We start from the raw sequence: 27,319 nt of genomic DNA on the forward strand, positions 1-27,319 counted from the left end.
AAAAAAAGGTAAGTTCAGTTTATATTTGACTACTTGTATTGCTAATTATTCATTAAAAAATGACTAATCACAACAATATCTCGCCACTGTCATTTTGCAGTGACGAACTGGATGATTTCATTTGCATCGTGTATACAAATAATCAAAGAGGGTGACTGGGTGAAGAACAGACTTACAAATATCCAACTGAAGGAATAAGACTGGATAATGAGATACATACCACACTGCCATTGACCTTGTTGCCTCCAAAGGGTCTGATGACCAGTGGGATGTCCAGGAAGGCATCTGTCCTTGCACTCTCATAGCCACACTGTAGAGACAGGAAGAATAACAGGACCCTTGACCAATTGCACCATCTACCTCAGAAATAGCTCTATTTAACCCCTTCCCTCCTACTGTACACATGAAAATATTACGGTACACTTATTCATGCATATTTTGCACTTATTTTGGCTAGCACAAATTCTAGAACCTGCGCAAATATCTTCACAATTTTCTCTGCACATTTTCAAATGGTTGAATTGTGGGCTTTGTCAGTGGTGGCTCCCTGGTACAAGTGTGTGTGTGTGGGTGGGTGTGCATGTGCCCTAGTAGTATTCATTTGAGCGCATGTGTGTGCAGCACTCATAGTTTCTGTGAAGGCTATACATTCGAATGGATCAGGCAGCACAACTTTTCTGTGAAAGAATGGAAACATACGAGCTAAAAGCAATTATGCAGTGCAAATTCTAGAACCTGCAAATGTGTTTCTAGAACCTGCAAATATGTTTTTTTAGCTGCTCGGCATGAAAAATTAATTGCGCAAAGGTTTTGATGTTTACAGTATATCGCGAAATGCCCAAGGACTTTGTAAGGGACTCAACCAAGTTTTCATGGGCAATGGATTAACATACAGTCATGTCAGGAAATATACAGAATGCTGTAGCTGTTTTATGCCACTACTGTGTTAACATTTTTTGGCTAATGAAGCATACAGATTGCATAAAAGTTTCTTCTCAATGTAGCGAATACTGTAGCTGTTTTACGTCATGACTGTGGTAAAGACATTTGACTTATAAAGCAAACGCACCGGATTAAAATTCAGTTCTTCTCAGCGTAACAGATGCCGTTAAGTGTTTGATGTCATGACTGTGGTAAGGCATTTGGCTTTATAAAGCAAACACATTACGTGACAAATTCTTCCCAGCACAGAGCATTTCCAAGAAAACCCCTCTAAATGTGGCTAAAAGCCAACCTGATCCAAGTATATCTTCAAGCTAGGAGTGTGTGGGACACCACAACAGCTGCAGCCTGCACTCCTATGCTACCTCACTATCCATCCACCTGTTTTGGATGGTATATAAGTTTGGCACGAATCTCAGGCGAGAGACTGGCTGCAGTGTTACGTCCATGGCAGATGATCATGTGATCTTTTCAGCTTGTTATGAGTCGTTTGTACAGGCACTGCTGCTAGCTCACTCGAAGTTTAAAAACTTAAACTGGTAGAGAGGCTACAGCCAAGGCCTATCACAGTTCAACATGAAAACTAGACATGAAATTGAATGAACATAGACGAGAAGTCAGCTGTGTAGTCCGATCAGTGCAGAGTTAGGAATTTCATGCGTTGAAAATTCGATTTGCTCTTTCCTCTCTGGATTTTGGCAGGACTATGCATGAAAAAACGAGCACCTACCTTCAGACACTTGACGTAGTCTTTCATCTGGCCTTGGTAGAGATGATTGATGAGATTCTGCTGGTCCGTGTCCTTCCATTTCTTCTCCAGGGCATCAAACATAACACGGCATAGCTCTTGGACATCATGCTGCTGCCAGGCTACAAGATGGAGCAACATTTAGTAAACAAACAAAGATATTACATTACGAAAAAACAACAAGCACTTAAAGGTGCATGGTCCCGGTGTTTTAGTCAAATGCGTACGCGGGCGCACGACGCAAGTTTCCTATAAATACCTACGCTATTGACTCCTCTTTAGCGCTTACGCTTTGGCCCACTTTCCCTAGTCCGAAGAAGTCCGATTCACTGAAGTCAGTGGTCGGATCACAGTTCGGCTCATGATTCGGCTGAGGGGGATGACAGCTTTAGCAAACTTCTTTTGTGATGTCATAATAACAAGCACATATGCACGCACCCTGGCATTACTACAGACTGCGCGATGCGCAGAGAAGACAACAAAGGCAGCACTACTTAGCAACACCTACGCACTTTACTCTTGATGACAGCTAAACTTCGGTAATCTTCGGTATCAATGCTAACGGTGATCGACAGTATCATCAACAGCGCCCTCTACACTACCCGGACTATGCCCCTTTAAAGACCTACGAGGCATATAACTACGGTAATGCACAAAGGACAAAGCAAAGTTCATATCTAAAGATATTTTGTCTTCTTACGACTCACAGTTCAAGCAGTAGGTTTATGTCTCTTCATTTCTCATCTGGAGTAGACAGAGTGAGGCAAAAATAACCTAACATTGTGACCCAAGGTGCTATCACCCAACAGCTTTAGCCATCACTGGGAACTAACCAAATGTATACACAATAGGTTAGTCAAATACCAATCAACAATGAGATAGACATGACCACTAGATAGCTGACCAGTGCAAATGTTCTCCTTGGGCAGATCATCCTTAACGTTGTTCCCCTATTGCAGAACATTTTCAGTGCATTACAAGACAAAGAAACAAAGGGAACTGGTCAGCAACTAATAAAACCATGAATGACAGCAAAACATTCTGCTAGATACATTAACATTAATAAATCAAATAAGTATGGTATACGCAAATATCTCTGGATTGTACAAAGGTTTTACTTGGATAATTGGGTAGATATGACAAACCAGATCATAACTTGTTTTGCAGTACTCTACAACAAATTTGATTATCCCATCAAACAGGGCCAGTGTGCTAACTCACATCTAGCCCTGACCTAAAGGGCCAGCATATTTTACTGGGTGTTCATGGTTATCTACCTTCGCTGCTGTCCCAGCCGAAGCTGCGCGTCACATCCGTCGTCTCCACGGATCGCTTCTTGCTCGTTTGCAGCTGGACGAAGAGACGCTGGAGTTGATAGGGAATGCTGTTAGTTGGATTCTCCTCCTTGGCAGTCAGTTCCCATCTGAATACATCAACAAAACAGCCAAAATACTTTCCAGACATCCTATTTCCACAGGTTAACGACAGTTATACCCATCGTCATCATTGTAATATTTTTGTTGATGTGTGACTCTGGCTGTGCCATTAAACTTTGCACTGTGAATATTGCAATAATTGCATGCAATATCTGTTGTGATTACCAAGGAAATCATATTCAATTCTATTGAAACAGTGCACTAAAAGTACATGTTCTAATATTATTAATTGTTGGGTGCTACATTCATCAACTATTCTCAAAAATGTAGGTACATTTCAGTCACCCATGTCCTAAAACTGATGTCGAAAGACGCCTCAGAAGGATGGATATGATATAGAAGGAAAACATCACACATAAAAATCAATTTTTTCCCTTCTACTTTTATTGCTCAGTCATGTAAATCATCAATTTCCATTTTCATCTTAAGGTACTGACTCCACCCTTATTGCACTCAAGGCATAAAACTCTCTCAGCTACATGAGTCCCCAGACGACGTTCTCCCCCCTCCTCCAACACGACCTCAGCACACAGACAAGATGACTCAGGGCGCTTACTTGTAGATGGCATTCCGGAACTCGGGTGTCATATACAGAGTCTGGATGAGGCTGTTGAGATAGCACGTCATGGCCTGGTTAACCAGCCCCACAAAACCTGGAATAGCAATTAGAGAGCAGGTGAAGGAGGGAGGGCAAAGGGACAAATGACAGAAAGAGACAGACAGACAGACAGACAGACAGACAGATGAGTCAAGGCAAAACAACAAGAAACAAACATTTAACATAAAGAGAAAACAGGACAGAAAAGCAGAAAGGATAAGATTAAAGGCATAATTTACCATTTGCAGATGAAACAAAAACCCGGCATTAGTGCTTTAAAATAGTTCTAAAATGTGAGTTAGGGAGAGAAACAACCACCGTAAAATTCTGAGTCCGTATAATTGATGTGAAGTATTGTTAAGTACACAAAATGTGAACAATAGTTATAATACGAATACTTCCAGACTAAACCGTCTACAGTTATGGTTAATTGAGAAAAATACTGATATCTCTTTATATTTTAGGCTTTGTTGTGAAAATTTTATATGGTAGGATGTTTTGTGATACAGCAGACCTACACATATGCATCAAATGAGATATCTTGAACATTTTTAAAATCACTGCTCCCAAAGGTAAACTGGACCTTTACGAAAGAGGCAGTAAAACAAGAAATATTAATGGAGACATTCAGTTCAGTAACTTACACACTGATGCAATTCTCTGGCAAGAACTTAGAATGTATTTTGCTATTCTTATTTCAAGGCTTTCATTGAAAAGCAATGCAATGTCAATATTTCAGAAATCAAGAAAATTTAGAAATTGACAAAAACAAAACTCAATCCCCTAAACACTCATATTCAAACAGCAGTCAATAAAAGAAGGTGATCAGATGAAACAAACCTGTTTCTGATCTGCCTATCACTGCTGGGGAGTAAGGAACGTAGGAAGAGTAGTCTGACGATATGGAGCTGGTATCCGAGGTTGCCGTGATGATTGGACTGGTGTCATCTGTTGCTAGGTTTAGAGCATCAACATCACTGGGAGACGTAGTCACACCTGTTGCACCAGTCTGCAATAAAAAAAAATAAATAAACAAATAAAAAATAAATAAAATGGATGTTCACTTACCAATACACAAAAAAAGTTTGCAAAATGATAGATGCAGTCAGCAACAACATATCATGACTTAAATATCATAACGAAGTCTTCCCATTTGTATGCTTTTAGGCATAATTCATTATGATTATGATGATTATGATTATGATTATGATGATTAAAGTAATTATTATTATTATTATTGTTATTGTTGTTGTTATTATTATCATTATCATTATTATTATCATTATTATTATTATTATTATCATTATTATTATCATTATCATTATCATTATCATTATCATTATTATCATCATCATCATCATCATCATCATCATTATCATTATCATTATTATTATCATCATCATCATCATCATCATCATTATCATTATCATTATCATTATTATTATTATCATCATCATCATCATCATCATCATCATCATCATTATTATTATTATTATTTATCTGGCAATTCAACATAATACAAACAGAAAATTATATTGAATGAAATAAAGATTGTGGTGATTCTAGGATTCTAGGTACCGCTGGGTGCCAGGGGAGGAAAAGGCAAACTTAAAGGACAAGTTCACCTTCATAAACATAAGGATTGAGAGAATGTAGCAATATTAGTAGAACACATCTGTGAAAGTTTGAGGAAAATCGATCAATCCGTTCAAAAGTTATGAATTTTTGAAGTTTTTGTGCAGTAACCACTGGATGAGAAGACTAAGTAACTGCAGTGTATGAATAACTTAGATGTCACATGCATACAACAATATAAGGAAAATATCAAGAGAATTTCACAAAATTAAATTTTTTGAAAAAAGTACACATTTCCTTGACTGGTTACCGACATATGTTAGGGGTAGTATTATTCCCCCTGCCTTTATAAAGAGGCAAGTCAAGTGCCCTTTTATTATGCGAAAAAAGTGAAAATATGTTGAATTTTCTTTATATTTTCTTTATACTGTTGTACGCATATGACTCACAAGCTGTAGTAGTCTCCTCATCCAGCGGTTCCAGCACAAAAATTTTAAAAATTCATAACTTTTGCATCGATTGTCCAATTTTCCTAAAACTTTCACAGATGTGTTCTACTAATATTGCTGCATTCTCTCAATCCTTATGTTTATGAAGGTGAACTTGTCCTTTAATCACCGTGCCCTGCTACTAAAAAACAGTATATTAATGAATACGTGGTCCCACGAAATGGCATCTATGTTCATTGACTAGCTTTGGGGTAAAAGTGATACCAGGATGTTCATAGAGGATATACAATTTCGATCGACAGGAAAGGAATGAAATCTAATACATCATCCAAGTCGTACAATTACATGAACTTTTGGGTTGAACTTTAATTGTGAAAAGGACATGTAGTAGTACAAGCCTTAATGAAAATGACTTTAGAATACAAATTTCAGTGGGCAAGGCTCGTAGAGGATGTACCACTAATCAGGGAGGCGGAACTTACACCTCCTTGGAGGTACTTATCTGGTACTACTTTAATACCAGGTAAATGTCAGGTTCATTGCTCCCATTACAACGACGGACTCGGAGGCAAATTCTAAAACTGGAGGTTTAGGTTCGGTCCAAAATAGGATGGAACATTTACAAAGTTTCCTTCCTAAACAATCCCATCATTCAAACATCCCACTGTTTAAGCACGGAAGAGGGTATTTTGACCATCACCTGGCATATTAAGAATTGAAACAAAATGAATGAATTCAATGAATGAGAGATCACTGCATGGCACGACAAGCAGTCCTTTTGCAAGAAACGCAAACCGAGGGTGGTTTACAAACAAACCAAGGGAAGCTTTACCTGTATTGAGACTGGCTGCATTCCGTCCTTGTCTTGGAGGCTGAAGAGATTCTTCCCTTCAGTAAGCATCCCAATCTCGCCGAGTGATTTATCCCCCTTGTCATTCATCAGTACCTGTGTGAGCGGTCAGATTGGGAGTGTAACAAGTGACTGAAGTACACACATGCTTCTTTCCATTCCCCACCCCCTTCAAGCCCATCACTCCCCATCCCCACCCTTACCCCCACCCCCTCCCACTTGTCTACTACTGAGGTTTGAGCATGTTTTATTTGCATTCACACTCAATCTCCACATGATATCATTCAGTTGAGAAGCAGAAGGACATAGATGCCATACAATGTCTATAACATGGATGCCTTCTATTCATCCACAGATGTATATGGTTACAACTTACAACAAAAACAAAAACATCATGGACTATAAAAGTGTCACAGGAAAATGATGATCATCACTAAAAAGACTTAACCTCTGCTGGTCTACTATCATACATTTTGAAGAAAAAAAAAAAGATTTTTTTTTTTCCCCCCAGCGAAGTTAGAGACATGCACTAGTATTTGATAACAAACCTGCATTTGTCTTGTCCATAAAACTAGCTGAAATGGAGCAAGGTTTCCCCCCCCCCCCCCCCACTCCCTTTACAGTACTATACTGTGTCATTTGATGACAGAGGTATTTGAAAATTCATATAAAAGTAGTCATAAAAGGAATTAGAGACAAACATGAACAATATCTAGAATTAATATGACAGAGGTAGAAACAAGGGGACATCACTTTGATACAGGAATTGACTTTAAACCCCTGTATTTTTGTTCATCAACTGAACTGCCATCAAAATAAACTATACTACTTTATTGCAAAGACCACTTTTGCAGCACTTCATAGATTTAGAGTCGCTTTCATGCAATGTGCATTCTCACAAACATTAAAGCACATTGTACATTACAAATCAATCACGTTAGTCACAAGCATTCACTTAAAACACTTCTATTGATACTTCTACCAAAAACCTGTTTAATGAGAATAAAAGGTGACAAAAATCTAATGTTATTTCCTTTTAATGAAGTATGAAGTATGACTTTGCACACTGAATGGACTGAATTTCAGTCACACACATATACACTGTACGTGTACCAAAGTACATTTGTGAAGGCTCATTCCTCCCATGAAAAATTCTTCATTAGAACATTAAGTACCTGGTATTTACTTCTCTCTTTTCTTTTCTTTCTTTTTTTTTTGTGACAATTCTGAGTGCCAAACTGGTCAGCTGTAGAAGAATTAAGATTCAAATTCAACATATCCACAGCTCATCATTTGCAGAGTGATGAGGTATTGAATGGGCATGGTGGAATTTTCTATGATGTATTGAAATTATTTATACTCCATGGATAGACCAAGACCAAACAAGGATGACATGGTAGACTCTATTAAAAATTCTTCCCTAATTGTGCCACAAAAATAGCATGACGGTTGCCAGCCAGTTGGTTGTAAACAACACTACAAGACCATTAGTGCAAAAATTTGACGAGTTGTTTTCTAATACACAAGAGCCAAAGCTCCAATGTTTTTTCTACACACAAAAAAAGTTGCATTCTATTTCCAAGACTGTCAAAAAATCAAAGTGGAATGAAGGAAGTATAGGAAATTTACAAGCTACAAATGATACAATGAACATATTACATACAAATGTTGTACATGTATGTGCATATGATATGATTCATGCGCAATTGTCAACTCATGTGTACGTATTCAAGATTTTTTTTTCGTGCAACACGCTAGAATTTCAAGCTGTCGAAACTCTGAAATCTAATCTGTAAATTAACTGTAAGAACTCCAAATGAAAACATCTCTGTATAATTCTGATCCTCATTTCACTTGGCATCACATAATATATTTGATGTCAAAAGATTGATAGTTTATCTAATGGTGATAGGATCTTGGTCATGTGATCAGTCACCTGATGATATGTGACCTAGTCCACTGCAGAGGCCCCATGCCGGCTGACTTTTAAATCCTCTCTTATTCATGACTTCCTGTTTGGTGAAGATATAGCCCCATTACAAATGTTTCACACACATTTACGGGCTGTACGCGGCACTCTCCAGCTACGCTTTGTCTTGTGCGCTGCACTCTCCAGCTACGCTTTGTCTTGTGCGCAGCAGCATACACTGTAGAACAAAGCAATTTCTATGATCGATTCAGTTATAACTACTGTGAAGAAAAGGAAACACATCGGCCCGTTTCGGTGCAATACATATTTTGACGTACCCTACATGCATGTTTGTTTTGTGTAAGTCTGTATCAGTATGTTTAAATCCATAGAGTTATATATACATAGCATACAACTGTATGTGTACCATATAACTATTTCAGTGGCAGTCAAAAAATATTTGAGAAGAAGCAGCAGCCATAAACATTTACATTTTATCACCTCCCCAAGGAGGTTATGTTTTTGTCGGCATTGGTTTGATTACTTATTTGTCTGTCTGTCTGTCTGTCTGCAAAATAACTAAAAAGTTGTGAACGGATTTGGATGAAGTTTACAAAAAAGGTTGATAATGACAGAAAGTACAGATTATTAAATTTTGGTAGTGATCCGGATAACCGTCTGGATCCAGAATACTTTGCAGATTTTTTGAAGGACTATCATCGGCAAAAAGGGCAAACAAGTTCAATCTACGCGTATGTGAGGCGTGCATACGCACACTGAGCGCACGCTTGAGGGGCAGCAGGCAGTAAGCTGCTGATGAGGTACACTCTGAGACACAATGGGAGGGCTTCTTTTGCACTGGGAAGTAGGGGTGATTTCCAGCATGCCTGTATGGGTGGAAATGGGCTGCTTAGCAGAGGTCTGCGCTCTCTGAGTGCTTTTCTAGCTCATAGATACATTTACAGAGCAAATGTACATTGAGGACTAGCTGATTGTATTGTAAATGCATTCTTTCTGCTAGCGTGAATTCTAAAACCCACGAAAATATCTTAACGATTTTCTGAGCACATTCTAAACAGGTTGAAATCGCAGAATTCGTCCCCTGATAAATCATATACTTAGTAGTATGCGTGGGAAGACCAGTATTCAACTAATCACTTGTGTGTATAGTAGATTTCAATTGAGGCTTTACATTTAAAATGAATCATTTGGGGAGTGTTCATAGTGCAGTACCAGTAGTAACACAGGTCCCATGCAAACAGTACAGCCCGACTCTGCACGGCCAATGGCCCTGGGCCTGGTGAAAATCTATGGGCATTGTACAAAATTTTTGTAAGTCTGTTTCCTCTCAAAACAATATTTGTCAGTTAAAATCATGTTTAAATTTCGGGGAAATCAGGCAGAACACAGAATTTACGTGCATGGTATTGGGTATATCACATCAAATTATTTCTTTATTGTGAATTTGATAAAAACGGGTATATCACATCAAATTATTTCTTTATTGTGAATTTGATAAAAACGTGATAGTATTAAAGCAATTGCGCAGTGGATTGTTAGAACCCATGCATATGATTTTGAGCCGCTCGGTGTGAATACTTGATCACGCAAAAATAAGGATGTTTACAGTTCTCAGTTTTACTTAGTTGAAGATATTGATGGCATTAATTTACAGTTAAGGTTGGATATATGCAGTTCATAATTCGAACTGGCAGAGGCTTGAATATGAAATTCCTTCTCACAGAGATATTAGGAGCATGATCTGTATGTTAAGATCATAAAGACAGATCAGTTCACTTTATTTTGTGGATGTATGTGACCCCCTACAACATAAGGATCCTAAAGTCGCTGACGGGTGAGCCAAGAAATTCGACTTTGAAGTCAGATCATCAAAATCTGTCAAACCAGTCGGATTTCTGTTTTTGACATAATTTTGTAGTGTAATGTATCTTCTATCATCTGCCGAAATTTCAAAGCTAAATGATCAAAGGAAAGGAAAGAAAATAGCGTTTTTCTGGTCCATGATTTTTCGACTTTCAACGGCACAGAAACATGTCCAAAGATTTGGATTTAGCGCCGCAGCTAGACTCCACCCCTAGCAACGGGGGAGTGATCTCATTGGTCAGTGCGTGTCATCCTGGTTACTGATTGGTCGTGCGTAGACCGCTGGCGCTAAGCTTGAATGAACATCGCGGAGATCGCTAGGAACATACCTTCTATTGTCAAGCGGTGAAAACTGTCTCGCCTCCCCTTGATCATGTTAGCGTCGGAAGGAAAACGTTCAAGGCGTTTTTCTTGAAACTGATTTCTTCTACCACTTGACATGCGCTAATAAAATCATCGATATCTCCGCAACCGAGTACTTTTATGAGTTGTGTTATATATGAAATTACCGTAGAAGAGTAAGGGAATAACGTAATGTCATTTTCAGAAAATTGTCCTCCCGGACTTTCGGATCCTTTTGTTGTAGCGGGTCATATATTTGCTCTTACGACCTAGTAATATTAAGCGATTTCATCTGTTTGTATGTGTAGATTAAATAAAAAATGTACCTGGGGTCCATTTCATGAAAGTCTTTTTGCTCATAAGACACGCTTATGAGAGACTTCATGAAATGGATTTATTTCTCTTTGAAAGTCTCTCATAGCTACATATCAGCGATTTTGGCCGTTCTGAAATTCAAATGTAATATTTGCAAAAAATAATATACAGAATTTATTGTACATATATGTTGCATGAATTTGGGCAATTTTTATTTAAAATTTGATTAACAACCTTTAAACAAAGGTATGCATAAGATTTGAATATGTACATCCACATACCAAGTGTACCTGTCTATTGCAGGTGCAGGTACATGTATATAATATAATTTAAGTTCATGGTGGTTGGAGCTTAATGTGTATTACACTCAAGCTCATGAAGGTTAAAAGTACAGTGGTGCACAGTTAATTCACGTTAATGACAGTTCACATCAGGGGGTTGTCCTTTATGTAAAGACACATAAATAGACAATATGTCACACGTACTATTTCTGTTGGAGCAGACTGGAAGACTGCATGTTAGCTTTGCATATCTGATGGAAGTTGCATACGGTGAACCTTAGAACAAGTGGAGGAGGTTGGACATAAACATATATGCGAGCTGTAAATCTTATGCTATAGTAAATGGAATTTTACATCCAAAGTCAAGGTAGTGGCAGTTAGATGTACATAATACAACAGTTTACATTACGGGAGTGATGCACCTGGAAATTTTGTCAGAAGTTGTAAGTACAGTGTACATGGTAATATTGCCATATAGGGTATGTAAGGTTGCCACATAGTCTCCAAGCCAATGAGATACCCACTTTACTAACACTTAGTCATTTACTGTATGCACCAAATATTTCGCGAGGTTTCTATTTTCATGAATTTTATGAGTCAGCTGCTATTCGCGAAATTAAAGACACGCTAAAATATTGACTCTGATCCCGATGCGAATGTGATGTACGCGTTTACATACATTTCTCCGTTCCGTACAGGACTCCACTATCGCGAATTTAACCACTTGCGAAATCGTCTGGAAGTCCAAATTCACAAAAATTTAGACTTGATTATGGTGTGACAGTAGTTGTTTAAAAATCAGCGATTTACATGTAGACTGATGGGTTAACATGGATATATATGTCTATATACGTACAGTGTGAACACAGGTATTCTATGAATAGTTTGGAAATTCTTTAATCTACTATTATTTCTTGTCACACTATTTGGAACACTGCTTTACTGTACATGTGTTCCCTATCAATGTGTAAAATTACTGCTAGAGAGCAAAATTGTACTCTCAATTGGTTAATTACTTGTACTACTTAAAAATAATATGTACAGTGTATAGTATGCTATATAAAGCTTCACAAAAATAACATAGTACTTGGACTTACAAATATGTACATTATCACAGAGATACAGCATGCGGAAAGAGAAATAAAATGTGTAAGTATGGTATATCATATACATGGTTCATATGGAGACTACAGGCACACATGCTACATTACCTTTTCATGCCTTTTTTTTTCTATTCTAATCATAATGGATGCATACATTTCAGAAACATAACTTAACATGAAGATCCATGTATTTGGATGATGTCTCTTCTAACTTTTTTTTTTTTTTTTTAAAGCAACATTGCATACCTTGATTGCTGCACTGTTCATAAAAGTGCATTGCTTGGATTATGGCAACTGCAAATAATGAATTAAATCACCTTCGAAATAACCAAATTCCCCCCTGGATAAGACTGCACTTGTATTTGTGTGTTGCCCTTTTAGAGAAGTGAAGACTGCTTGAATAAGCTGCTGACACAATATTGTGAAACGACAGTTTATAGTTTGCATATTCCCATTACATTATGTAGTCGTTAACATGTCTAACATTGTCTTGAAAAGGCCAAAGGCATTATATTTCTTTGGACAACTGTCTTGGCTTTGGAAACCATATCATTACCTTTTGTGTCTATTTCAGGGACTGACAACTAAGTTTGGAAATACTATGGAAGTGAATCATTATTGACTGGCCACTAGAGTCATAACTTGGTTATTGATTAGTGTTTTCATGATAACCTTTAATTAATGAAACTTAGTATAATCAAAGGGTGATATTAGCTGTTTTGATCGGAGCCTCCCTTGTCAAACAATTAGAATTATGTCACCACCTCCTGTTGACCTAATAAGGGACAAAGGCATACAGTTACATGTGTGTCGTGTGCTCTATGTGTGTGTGTGTGTGCTTGTGTTGTGTGTATACTTGTAGTTTCATTTCAAAAGGTCTTTTGAACTGGTAAAAATTTCCCAACACAGCAATAAACCCCATGAATGATGCTGAACTCCATTAACAGAAACAAAACAAAACAAAACAAATTATCATGACAACCTAAACAAACACACAGACAAATTCCAAAACTAAATACTGGAATAGGAAACAAAATAAAACAAGCAAAATATTGCTTCTGCAATCAAGGAAGTTTAAAAAAAATGGTCCATGATGATTATCAGCATGTGTTGCTGTTTTCTTTTTTAAGTTATTTGAATACACATTGATATCATTACACTGCCATTATCAGTGCATGATGTGATATTAAAGTTTGGCAGTTACACCATACTTAGATAATCAATCAATTTGAGGCAGAACAAGTCTTTCATATCTTAACTCATATTTGTGTCTTTGCTTGTTTTGAGTTTAAGTATATTCAGAATGCTGTACTAATGAAATCGATCTTCTGAACAAAAATATTTAAGTTCTATTTAACATTCCATTGGTCTCACAACACCACTGAAGTAAACACACCAAATGGTGCAGATGTGCATGACTTTTTAATGACGCATGCATACAATCTGCAATGTTCAAGTGTGCAAACTGGCAGCAAAGTCGTTTGAAAACTAAATACTGTAAAAGTGGAAATTTTCGCGCATTTCGCGCAACTAGAAACAAGCGCGAAAATAAAAGCACGCGAATATTTTTGCATGCCGTATGTTCCAGTGGTTGATGTCTTGATTCCGTGGAATCAAAAACACGCGTAACTCTTTTCGTCTGGCCAAGTGCGAAAAATTAGTCGCGCGAAAATATCCACTTTTACAGTAGTGTAAAACAGTGTAGAACACCATTCAATTTTCATGTGGTATAAACTGCTTTATCTTCCCTAGAGTAACAGGACAGAAAATACCAGCGTAGGGTGGATCTCGGTGATACGCAGACAACATTTTTGCATGATGTCAAATCAGGCTAGATCAACAGTCTGATGTCTTACGCAGCAGAACATGTCAGATGGCATCTTCAAGCCATACGACTAAATCTGTTGCAAAATGAAGCTATTGAATCTCTCACTGAAACTGCCAATTGCACGTGCATATACTCTAAAAGTGGACTTTTTTGCTTGATTAATTTTTCGTGTTATGGTGGGTAAGATGAATATCATACGTGTGCTTTCAATTTCATATGCAGTCACAAGAACTGATGAAACACAGCTCACCATCGCCATGGAGGTCTAGAGTTATTGCAATACTTAAAGGGACTGGGTGAGACCTAATTTCAGGTTTCTAACATTTTCTGGTGAGATAATGAGAAATCTCTTATGAAATATGAAAGAGCATGTAATTCCATGAGGAATTCAATGTTTATTTGATGAAATTTGGTTTTGAAATGGCTGAGATATCCAAAACAGAGCAATTCTAATGAAGTGTGAGGCCCACACTTTTTTACGATCGCTTTGTTTTACTTTGTTTTTGGATGTTTCAGTCATTCCAAACTCAATTTTCATCAAATAAACTTTGAATTCCTCGTAGAATGGTATGCTCTGTACTATTTCATAAGTGTTTTCTTGGTATCTCGCAAAAAGTCAAAAGCCAAATTCTCATCTCCACCAATACTGTACCAGCCCTTTAACCCGCTGAAGACGAGTCCCGAGTATACTCAGGCAAGTGTCTATGGGAAATGCATGTTGTAGCAACATCAGTCAGTCCTCAATGGGTTAATACTACAGCAAAGGTAACTGGTCCACATCGCAACAGCAAATTCATTCATGCTACAGGACTAGCAAATATGAAGAAAATTTCAATAACAGTATCAATCATGTCAGGAGGCATCATGTTGCATTAACCAATACCGGTGTAATAATTGTGCTTGTTGTTCCTCGGTCAGGAAAATGTGAAATGCATACCATGCATAGTTAAAAAATTCCAAGCTACATGTAAACCTATTGAGTGCTTAAAAATAAGAGACAAATTTTGCAAACCTATGCCATTTTTCTACTAGTCTGTCTGGTGAGGCATGGGAAGAGCCAAAAAAAAAAATGGTGTCACCCTTGCTACACCCTCATCCTACCTTATCTCCTACCCTAAATCAGAAACCCTAAATAATCTGTCAAGAATGAGCACACAGCTTACATCGTCGCCGCCATCTTTTCCTCCCCTCTGCCAGAGCAACTCAAAGGTGTCCGGCTCGTAGTTAGCCTGCCTCGCCACCTCCTCGCACAGCTCGGCCACGGTAGTGGACATCGGCAGGTTGACCGTAAACTTGCAGGTCTGCCATTGCGGGTTGGTAACGTCTTGGATGATGCAGAGGATCTTGGGAAGGTCGGCAGTGCAGGTTGCCTGGAGACAAAGATGAGACATAAACACGCTGCACCTTTAATTTCTTTCTCTCTCCAGACTAGAAGTGTGCAGTCTACTGCTAGAATATTAACGTACTTGGTAATCATTTTGCTTGTGTGCTCACTCCTGCAAGATGAATTTTACATGTTCGATATTTTTCTGACTGTAGGTTTCTTCTTAAGTACTTCATGTGTAATTCACATGGACAGGGAATGTGTACTTTTTTTCAAAAAAATATAAGCTTAGTGAATTTCTTTTTACATTTTCTTTATTGTTCTACATTGTATGCATGTGACATCACAAACTGTAGTAGTCTTCTCATCCATCAGTAACTGTGTAGAAACTTAAAAACTTCACAACTTTTGAACAAATTGCCAGATTTCCCTATTAAAACTTTCACTTGACATGCTCTTACTGATATTGCGGCATTAACTCAATCCACATGTACATCATGTACACATAAAGGATAAGTTGTCCTTTAAGTTGTGCTCAGTGTTCTGTAAACTTCATTTGTTCTCCTCCGTCTATGATCTGCCTTTAACCATAAAAATTTGGGGACAGTACTGCAAAGTCGTAAGATTTTGGTAAACTTAAATATTTCTCATACAAGAAGATATAAACACAAACCTTTCTGTTTACCACCACTTGTCAAGTGACTTTCACCACATTTAATCCACAGACACTAATACTGCCTGCTACATGTAATTAGCGCAATTCTATGGCATCCACGCTCACTCTGTATTGAAGTACAAACATGTTAGTACTCTTCATACACATACAGGCAAATACCCACCACCACCCCCCCACACACACACCCACATACACATACATGTACTGTACATACACACACATAAAATGTTATCAAATCTATCTTGTGGGCACTTGCTTGTTACATACTCTTTTCTTCAAAATTTGAGAAAAGTTTGTGCTTTATAGAATGCCAGGAGTCACTGTATTTAACATGTGAATGTCCTCATTATTCTCAGATCTGATTTTCCATATCAGGCCTTTTTCCTCTGTCAACCGCTCTGTGTATGATTTTTCTTGCTGTGCAAACGAGGGGGATTACCTGGCATTCAACTCACTGAGAGCAGGGAGCATTGTTAATACAGGGAAATATAAGGAAACATATCTAAAATTAAATTTTCCTGACTTTTGACACATTTCGATAGAGCGTGTCACTGACTTGCCAGGATAATGAGCCAATATTTAATATTCTGAGATAAAAAGTATGAAGGAATAAAAGTCAGTGCAACTGACTTTTATTCCTAAAGAGCCCTGCACATTCAGTATTGGCTGCAGTGTAGCTAGAAAGTAGCAAATCATATTCCCCAGCAAGCTGCATGTGATGCACTCTAAAGCCGCAGAAGATCTATGGTTACGGTTATGGCCGACTTGTCGATTACCAATAATTGATTATCAAACATTACATCACAACCATACTTAGAAATGTGCTCAGATTGCAAAAGTGTTGACATATCTTTGGCTAATACTTCTCATTTTTGTCATTCCTCAACTGAAATTGCGTTATTACATCATATTTCACACCTTTCTTAAAATGCATGTGCCATTCTATTTTTAGAGCAAAAATTAATATCTTCTGCAGGCATTACAAAACTATATTTCATCTTTTAAAAAAAAATGGCCTTGCTGTAATTGGACATTGATATGCATGGACAATAAAAAAGGTAGGGTAAGCCTACCAGTTATTCGGTCACCTACCAGAATATGGTTACTTATCACTAATCAAAAGCCAGCAAATTCTATTGTCACAACACACGTAAATGATTTCACATACTGCCACTACTACTGTCGCTCACAACAGGAAAGTCCCTTAGTCACCTCCAAAAATTTATCAAAATCCCAAAATTTGCCATCAAAATGCAGAATCGGCGCAACTTTTCCAAATTGCACAGGAATCAAGTCCAGTCTCTCAAGAATCCGGGTCGCCAAAAAAGCACTAAAAATTATGAAATACATTGTATGCCATTCTCTTATGAGATATTTCACTTAACGCAAGCTCAAGAGTGTGATGGTATCCACAAAAACACAAAAAACAAAATCTTTGTACATGCAGATGCAGTGACCAAATGTAGTGGGTTGAATGCAAGTGCTGACTTGTCAGAATTCGGTTGCACAGGTGCCGCAATGTCCCCGATGCAACCTTGCGCCAACACGGTATGCGCAGTGAATTTTTCAGCAGCCTTGTACGTGAACTGACATTGAACGCGCATATTGCCTGGCAGAATTCTGGTTGGTTATCACATTGATATATTTTGGGATTTTCGGAAATCCTATGATAATTCAACAAAATCAAAATTGAGATAAAAGAAGTTTGATATATTCAACATGTAATTGTGATGATTTTGTATGTGTTAGTTTAGTTACAAAAAAAAACCCCAGAAATTACAGAAACTTAAATGGCCAAATTCTGGTAGGTCTACCACAGGGTCTATCAACCCACATGATTATAAATCTTCCGATATAAGGCAATTCGCATAATCGGAAGATTTATAATCATTTGAGTTTAATTGACATCTAGCCATTCCGCAGCACTGAGCAATATGTGTTGCTAACCCCGGGGCACCCCTGAGTCAAAAGAGTGCTATCTCTGTACAGTGAAATAGAAACACACATTTTTGTGCCTCTAAAGTTACATATAACCAGCAAAAGGCTTACTTTTATAATAGAGTTCATACATATTGTATACATTTCTTACCTAATTTATACCGTACGTTCACTTGTTCATTTCCACACTGATCCCATGTGGTCTTGAAAAGACATTTTTCTACGAGTTCATCTCCACACCTCCCGTTCATTCTTTGATTTTTGATGCAACCTTTGCATGGCACTTTGCACGGCACTTTGCACATTGACGATATGGATATATGCATTAGTTGTTGTTGTTTTGGTTTTAATGGCGTGTATCACTCAAGACTGAGTATTTATGCCAGCAAAGAGTCGCAATGTTTTTAGCCTTTGATCAAGACCCTTTCGCTGCGCGCTGTGTAGTGGCTAGCGAAAGGGTTTGAGTGAAACGTGCCCACACCAGCAGAGCGATCGGGCACCACACAATGTTGTGCAGCAAGAGTGCCTGGTCAAAAGGCTACACTGCTACCGACTAGCGCAAGTGCAGAGGTTTCAAATCCGTCCTACAGAGCAGTTGTCGTTCTCGCAGATCCCTCCTAACCAAATCATTTAAACTAAAGTCATCGATTTGGACAGAAATGGACTACATCTACTAGCAGAACCAAACGTTCCCCATATCCTGTTGTCAATAATTGGACTACATGAGAAAGAGAAAGAAAGTTCTATATTTCTGATAATAGTCGGAGAGTCTTAAAATCCTGTACTTCCAACATTAAATTTAAACTTAGATTTCTATTCCTGTTGAAATAATGATGACTAGCGTTTATTTATGATCATCTCACTGAGGGACTCATTAGTTTACATGTAGGCCTACGCAGACTAGAGTCTATACTCTAGAGAGGTCGTTAAGAGTAATAGTAATTAATACTAATGACAATGGGTGATTTCAAGTTCGGTGCTAGTGCTACATGTAGTGCTAGTGCAAGCCCCCGAATAACAGCATTAAATCGAGCTCCAACACCGACGGTCAGATTAACGAGGCGATACCGATCAAAATTATCGATCACCAGCACTAGGTGTTGGAATCACAGCACCGCGAGCTCCGCGGGAATTGCGAGACGAAAAAAGTGATTGCGCGTGATTACAGTAAAATATTTAAAGATGTAGACAAAATTGCTTAGTTTTAGAGACATAGTGAGGAAGACGGATTAAAATGCCATAGATTTCATCCACTCCCCAAAATACAACTATCTAACTATCTTAATTTTGCTCCCAGGCTCGGATATTTGTAAAGCCATGTCGAGAGTATTCGTGTACGTTACGTGGGCGACCACTGCATTAGCACAGACTTTGCACGTACAACGTGCATCTATTATGGACGTGAACGTGACTCTCGTACGGCAACGCTAACACCAGCACCGAACTTGAAATGAAGAAAATGTTAATCCTTAGGGGCTAGTGTTAGTCAATGGAGAAAAAGCACATACGTCGTAAATCGCTAACAAAAACGGCGGAGCTCGGTTCAGCAGACGACATTCAACACCGAGCCCAGCACCAACTACTGGAAAAACGACGTGATTTCAAGTTCGGTTTTATCGCCGGTGCTAGTGCTGAGATAGCACTAGCACTAGCACTAGCACTAGCACCGAACTTGAAATCACCCCTGCGGTTGTTTAGGCCTACATCTAGCCCGACCAGACGCTGTTAATACGCTACGCGAATACAGCGTCTGACCAACGAGCGGGCACCTACAAAGTGGGGAACCACAACACAACTACAAAACTTATGAAAATTTATACGTTCTTTATAAACAATGTACACGTTACCAAACATTACTCACCTTAAGTGCATGCTTGTATTACAGAAGGTTCGTAAGTCCATTGAGAGCCCTCGTGATAAGTCCGTGGAACCAAAAAATGATACTTTCTGGCGGATTCCCTAACACCGTCAGGGTTCATCGTTGCAGAATTCAAAATGGCGCCTTGATCTCTGCGGAAATCTTTTGCGTGCGTGCGATGCGCTGCTTGAGTGTTGGTGTAGCAGCACGGTCGACAGCGCGACCTTTTGAAAGGGCATTCAGATCATGTGACCTCCCGGATATCGGAAGTGAAAGACGATGTACCGTTCGTGAACCGTTCACACATGCTGCATATAACCATCATTTTAGGTAAGTTATCAAATCTAAATTTCAATATTCATAGCATAGATATGAAGTCTCATTATCATTTTGTTCGTCAGATGAGTTTGAAGTGACAAAAAAAATGATCTAAAGTATCAAAATTCAATCCGATCGCATGCTATCGTTGGACCCTCTTCGTGTTTGGAGCTTCGTTGGTACAGCCCTGTCGCGCTACGTATGTACAGCGGCGACTGGGCTGTGTATAGTTAGCCTACATCTAAATTTACCATGTTTACCGACTGCCGAGTGTTGAGTCTACGTCTACTGACATGACACTGCATTGGGTGAGGAGGGGATAAGATCGCTAAATACTAAAGATAGATAAACATTAACTTTGTCATCCGTCCGTATGACCAAATTGTTATTTCAACAAGTAACAAGTAACCAGCCCGTATTGATCGGTTTAGTCACATTGTGTCATAGCACGGCAAAATCCACCAGTCATCGCATCAGTGCAGCATGCACACTACCATCGCCACCCCCGTCACACAGCACAGCGAAGCGTGAGTCAGCCTTTAGCTTTTGCCTATCTGTAGCCCCCGCTCGATTGCAACACGCAATCACCGAAATAAATCTTAAAATCCCGACACAAAATAAGAACAGATTTTCACAACTTACGTCAGTTGGAACAAGCTGACTGCTATCTATCGGTACCATTCTTTCAGAAGTATCTTCTGAAATGGTGCTTGCTCAATCAATTTCGAACCGGGAGAGGAATAAAGTGTGTGATTTTCCACCAAAACATGTCAACGTGAAGATCAGGTAAATAATGTCGAGCAGATAACCCTTGAATTCCGCTTCCGGGGTCAAACTACTTTTTCCTCTCGACGAGGTATCACTTTAGGAGTCTTCGGTCGAGACAGACTCGCAACGAACACAACACTTCAAAGAAACGATTAACTAACAAGAGATAGCATCTCGTGCTTTAGACATGGGCGTAAATCCCGGGGCGGATGGGGGGGATATATCCCCCCCTGAAATGGAGGAGGGGGGGATGGCCTGTACAATCATCCCCCCCTGAATTTTGAGGGGAAAAATGGAGGAAGCAGAAATGTGATTGTATCAATTTTGGCATATTGCGTGACGTTTGTACGCCGGCCTTCAGACAGGTAACAGAGCTGAACAGTATTCTATCTTGTAGGAAAATGTATAACTTTCTCAAGCGCTCGCTCGCTTCGCTCGCTCGCGAAGAAAGTAACATCGACATACACTGTAAGGTATGGCTCAGGCGTTGACAACGTCAAATAGTATAGGTCTACATGTAAACATGCTATGACGCGAGTAACTGGGGACCATCTGCAAAATATGTACGAAAACATACAAACAAACAATAACAACAACTTTATCGCCATAATTGAATCCCTCCATTTCCTGAATCATTCCTGAGAAACGACAGTGACTGATGACTCAGTCAGGATACATCTATGGCATACCAAGGGAAGATCAGGGACGTCGAATCTATGGGGGGGGGGGGGGGGGGGCAAAGGGGCATTTGCCCCCGCCCCAAAGGAAGTGTTTAGACAGACAAATCATTTATCCCCCAAGCAATTCCCGAGATGAGGACAACTCTCGAACTTTCTTAATGGAAAATTGTCCAAATATCGCCAGAACTATATGCACAAGATCGTTGTATTGCAATCATGAACATGCAAAAGGTCCGCTATACAGGATAAGGGATAAACTTTGTACACTTTTGACATAGACGTATATTCCCTAATTTATCAAAGAGTGTGCAGCAGATCTTTCACTTAACAAAAGCAACCAAATGTGTATAGAGGCGTCGATGGGGGGGGGGGGTGGTTCTCAAATAAAAGTGGGACAAACAAAAGCGAAAAATATAGCTACAAACGGCAGTTTTTGGACTGTAAGATGTCAAAATTTTCAAGCTCGCTCGCTCCGCTCGCTCGCATTCAACCGCTATGCCATTCTCCTGATGTTGCTGCCAGTAATTGCCGGCAGTTGCACTCGTTGTGCCCCCTAAATTTCCAAAACGAAAAAGTATAGCTACAAACGGCAGTCTTTAGACTGTAAAATGTCAAATTTTCAAGCTCGCTCGCTCCGCTCGCTCGCATTTAATCGCTATGCCATTCTCCTGATGTTGCTGCCAGTGATTGTGAGCAGGTACGCCCCCCTTAATTTCCAAAGCGAAAAATATACAAACGGCAGTTTTTGGACTGTAAAATGTCAAAATTTTGAAGCTCGCTCGCTTCGCTCGCTCGCATTTCATTATTATTCCATTCTCCTGATGTTGCTGCCAGTAATTGCCAGCAGTTTTCGCCCGGTGCGCCCCCTTAATTTCAAAAGCGAAAAATATAGCTACAAACGGCAGTTTTGGACTGTCAATTAATGTCAAAATTTTGAAGCTCGCTCGCTTCGATCGTTCGCATTTAACCGCTATGCCATTCTTCTGATGTTGCTGCCAGTGATTGACAGCAGGTGCACCCGGTGCGCCCCCCTTAATTTCCAAAGCGAAAGTATAGCTACAAACGACAGTTTTTAGGACTGGAAAATGTCAAAATTTTCAAGCTCATTCGCTTCGCTCGCTAGCATTTAATCAGTATGCCATTCTCCTGATGTTGCTGCCAGTAATTGCCGGCAGTTGCACTCGGTGTGCCCCCTAAATTTCCAAAACGAAAAAGTATAGCTACAAACGGCAGTTTTTAGACTGTAAAATGTCAAAATTTTCAAGCTCGCTCGCTTCGCTCGCTCGCATTTAATCGCTATGCCATTCTCCTGATGTTGCTGCCAGTGATTGCGAGCAGGTGCGCCCCCCTTAATTTCCAAAGCGAAAAATATAGCTACAAACGGCAGTTTGGGGACTGTAAATGTCAAATTTTTGAAGCTCGCTCGCTTCGCTCGCTCGCATTTAATTATTATTCCATTCTCCTGATGTTGCTGCCAGTAATTGCCAGCAGTTTTCGCCCGGTGCGCCCCTTAATTTCCAAAGCGAAAAATATAGCTACAAACGGCAGTTTGGGGACTGTCAAATGTCAAAATTTGAAGCTCGCTCGCTTCGCTCGCTCGCATTTAACAGCCATGCCATTCTCCTGATGTTGCTGCAGTAATTGCCAACAGTTTTTGCCCGGTGCGCCCCCTTAATTTCCAAAGCGAAAAAATACAGCCACAAACGACAGTTTTTGGGACTGGAAAATGTCAAAATTTTAAAGCGCATTCGCTTCGCTCGCTCGCATTTAATCATTATGCCATTCTCCTGATGTTGCTGCCAGTAATTGCCAGCAGTTTTCGCCCGGTGCGCCCCCCCCCCCTCCTTAATTTCCAAAGCGAAAAAAACTAGTACAGCCACAAAGGACATGTGGGACTGGAAAAATTAAATTTCAAGCTCACTCGCTTCGCTCGCTCGCATTTAATCGTTATGCCATTCTGATGTTGCTGCCAGTAATTGCCGGCAGTTGCGCCTGATGCGGCCCCTTAATTTCCAAAGCGAAAAAGTATAGCTACAAACGGCAGTTTTTAGACTGTAAAATGTTAAAATTTTCATGCTCGCTCGCTCCGCTCGCTCGCATTCATCGCTATGCCATTCTCCTGATGTTGCTGCCAGTGGTTGACAGCAGTTGCGCCTGGTGTGCCCCCCTTAATTTCCAAAGCGATGAATATAGCTACAAACGGCAGTTTTGGGACTGAAAAATGTCAAAATTTTCAGCGCAAAGAGATTTCACCGTAGGAGGGGAAACCCCCCTCGCTTGATACGTTCCCTCACATAACCGCTCCTCCTAAGATCAAATCCTGTCTACGCCGATGATAGGCCCCATTATTTAGTAGGCCTTCACAGTGATGTCGCACAGCAAGAGCTGAAATACCACGATTTTGTCATTCAATAATATATTGTGAATATTTCATTTTCTTATTGTTTTTTAAAGAAAAGAAAACAAAATTTTCAACACAAGTGAGCACCAGATCGCTGAATTTCAGGTCTGGAAATGCAAAATCTTCCTCGTGTGGGAGAGGGATACCCCCCCCCCCCCCCCCATACACACCCTTCCCCCGTTCGGTCGTTCCGCTCCCTCTCACAGATATTTCCAAAAAAAAAAAAAAAAATGTTTTCATACTTTTAAGGTCTGATTTTCCGCCGAAAGTAGTCTGACAAGCAAAAAAAAAAAAAAAAAAAAAAGCAACAAGAACAAAAAGTCTTTATGTTGTTGCTGCCACTTTTCTCCCACTTTATATTTCATGCAAAAGAGTGGGCATCCGATCCCTGTAAAGTGTGTGTGTGGGGGGGGGGGGAGGGGGGCACAAAGCTTCTCCCCCCACCCCCCACCCCCCCCCCCCCCCAAAAAAAAAAAGAAAAAAGAAGGCTGCGCCGGTCCGGTTATGGGCTTGTAATCGTGGTGATGGTGACCATCCCCCCCACTCCTCAGTATGGATTTACGCCGTTGGCTTTAGATAATGCCGGAGATAATGCTGATCATTGTTTCCTTGGAAACTACAATTATGACAGGATGTTTTGTTTCATTTCCCAGTGCAGCCCAGTCCGTCTGGGCTAAGAGTGTGATTGATATAATTGAGTTTTACACCCTTGATATTTCTCGATCTTACTGATTGATATCTCTGTATATTGTAGGTAATTGTACATTTGGTAGGTCTATATATGCCTAATGTATAAGTGTAAAGTTTAGAATAATATATATTCTTTACATGTTATGTAAAGAATATACATAGCCGTATTGTCTTACGTGACATGACCATGCAGGTAACAACATGGTTGAGAGGGGTTTACTTGTTATTATTTTTCCTTTATCGAAGCTTTGAGCGAATGCTGAGATGGGCAGTATTGAAACAAGGTATTGGTTTGGTAGCGAGGCATGGTATTAATAATGAATTATGATAGAAGTGATCGCAGGAAAAGCACTGGCATTCAGGCATCCGACAGTAGATTACATTTTTCCAGATAATCACTGGCCATGAGAACAGGGAGTGAGTTTTATCAATGATTGGCACTGAAACAAAAGGTATCATTCATGTGACGAGTCGGCCAACTTTTGTGTCAAAGTTGCAACCTCAGTGGTAGAGAAATGGAGCACGTTATAAATTTGCTCTCTGTCATAAATATCATTTATTTATCTATAGCTTTTTACTTTTATTCAATTGTATAATCTTATATATATATATTATATATATATATATATATATATATATATATATTTATTTATTTATTTATTTATTTATTTATTCATTGATCCATTCATTCATTCATTCATTCATTCATTCATTCATTCATTCATTCATTCATTCATTCATTTAGTTTGCAGTAAGTAGTCATTCATTTGGTATACTAACGATAAATTGAATGTGATACCAATTACCAAAGCACTTTGGAACACCGTGAGACAAGTGTAATTCACACGACGAAAAGGATCATTTCGACACAAATAATACGGGAAAATTTCAAACAATAAATCATCAGTACAATTGCGCATAGTTATCATGGGGCCTAAACCTATAGCTGTTGCACTCAGCCTGATGCAGTATTGCAGCATGCAGTGGCGTATCTGTATGGGGGGGGGGGGGGAGGGCAAGGGGGCAGATGCCCCGGGCGCCACTCCTTGGGGCGAAAAAAAAAAAACGAAGAAAAAAAAAACGACGAAGAAGAAGAAGAAAAAAAAAAACAAAACGCGGGGGGTGGTTTTTTTTTTTTTTTTTTTTTTTTTGGGGGGGGGGGGGGCAAAAAACCAAATCAAACAAGGTAAAAACAAAAACATGAATTCCATGTTTTGTAAGCTGAAATATAAAATTTTTCGGCTCGCTCGCTACGCTCGCTCGCAAAAATTTATCCAAAAAAAAAAAAAAAGAGATAAGAACAAAACGTAATGATGACGCGAAAATATGCAAATTTCGGCTCACTCGCTCGTACTAATTTGGAGTATTTTTCAAGTCCTCAGTTTGTTGGTATAAATCTTTATCTATAAGGCCGTCACTATATCTTGCGCCATGAGCATCATTATTGATGGACTTCAGCGCTTTATAAGAAGCCACTATTATTATTATTAATTGTAAGATTTAATAACCAAAAAATTACAAGAATTCCATGTTTTGTAAGCTGAAATACAAAAATTTTCGGCTCGCTCGCTGCGCTCGCTCGCCAAAATTATCAAAATTCATTACATTTAAATCACCCTCAAAAGACCCATTTTAAGTGCTTGAAAAAGCGTATCATGTGGACTTTTTTAAGTTCCTACCGGGTTGGGGTTGGGATTTAACACTGTTGGTATAAATCGTTATTTATAAGGCCATCACTTTATCTTGATTAGAACTGTAATTCGAAGATTTAATAACCAAAAATGACAAGAATTCCATGTTTTGTAAGCTGAAATACAAAAATTTTCGGCTCGCTCGCTGCACTCGCTCGCCAAAATTCATCAAAATTTATTACATTTAAATCACCCTAAAAAAGACCCCTTTTAAGTGCTTGAAAAAGCATACCATGTGAACTTTTTTTTAAAGTCCCTATTCCGGGATTGTGCGATTTTCCTCAAACATTCACTGCTGTGTTCTTTACTATATACAAAAATGTTGCTGCTTTCACTCAATCAGCATTGCTCTTTGGGTATTGGTTTCTTTTAAAATGCAAAATACAAACAAGCAGATAAACAATTTCAACAAAACCCGAAGACATAGGGCCTGTGTATCCCGTCTGGTAACGATGACGATAAAGGAAAAAAAAAATGATATGAGCTTGATTTTGGCGAATGATGACAATATATAGTAATGACAGTAATCAAGTTTCCGACGACAATATATTGTTATTTGAATTATAATGCTAATAACGGTGGTGTTGATGATAATGATAGATAATGTTAAAGGTAGTCATTATCATCATAATCATCATACAACCTCAGGAGAACAAAGAAATCCCTCCAAGATCCGGGCTCCTTAGTGAAAACGTCATAAAAGTATAGACTCTTT

The 27,319-nt window shown here is 39.1% G+C and overlaps 1 protein-coding gene across 1 annotated transcript in view; it reads right to left on the reverse strand.

The window, feature by feature from the left end:
* Positions 1–21,155, reverse strand: part of LOC140229342 (ubiquitin carboxyl-terminal hydrolase 47-like) — a 45,135-nt gene extending 23,980 nt beyond the window's left edge. The window contains exons 1-8 of the mRNA XM_072309625.1: positions 21,017–21,155; positions 15,424–15,630; positions 6,581–6,694; positions 4,565–4,733; positions 3,683–3,779; positions 2,968–3,113; positions 1,673–1,812; positions 221–310 (exon numbers count right to left, since the gene is read on the reverse strand). Of these exons, the coding sequence (XP_072165726.1) occupies positions 221–310; positions 1,673–1,812; positions 2,968–3,113; positions 3,683–3,779; positions 4,565–4,733; positions 6,581–6,694; positions 15,424–15,630; positions 21,017–21,055 (1,002 nt within the window). The 5' untranslated portion in view covers positions 21,056–21,155. The remainder of the gene's footprint in view (positions 1–220; positions 311–1,672; positions 1,813–2,967; positions 3,114–3,682; positions 3,780–4,564; positions 4,734–6,580; positions 6,695–15,423; positions 15,631–21,016) is intronic.
* Positions 21,156–27,319: the final 6,164 nt, after the last annotated feature.

Source organism: Diadema setosum, chromosome 5 (genome assembly GCF_964275005.1).
Source record: "Diadema setosum chromosome 5, eeDiaSeto1, whole genome shotgun sequence".
Lineage (NCBI taxonomy): Eukaryota > Metazoa > Echinodermata > Echinoidea > Diadematoida > Diadematidae > Diadema > Diadema setosum.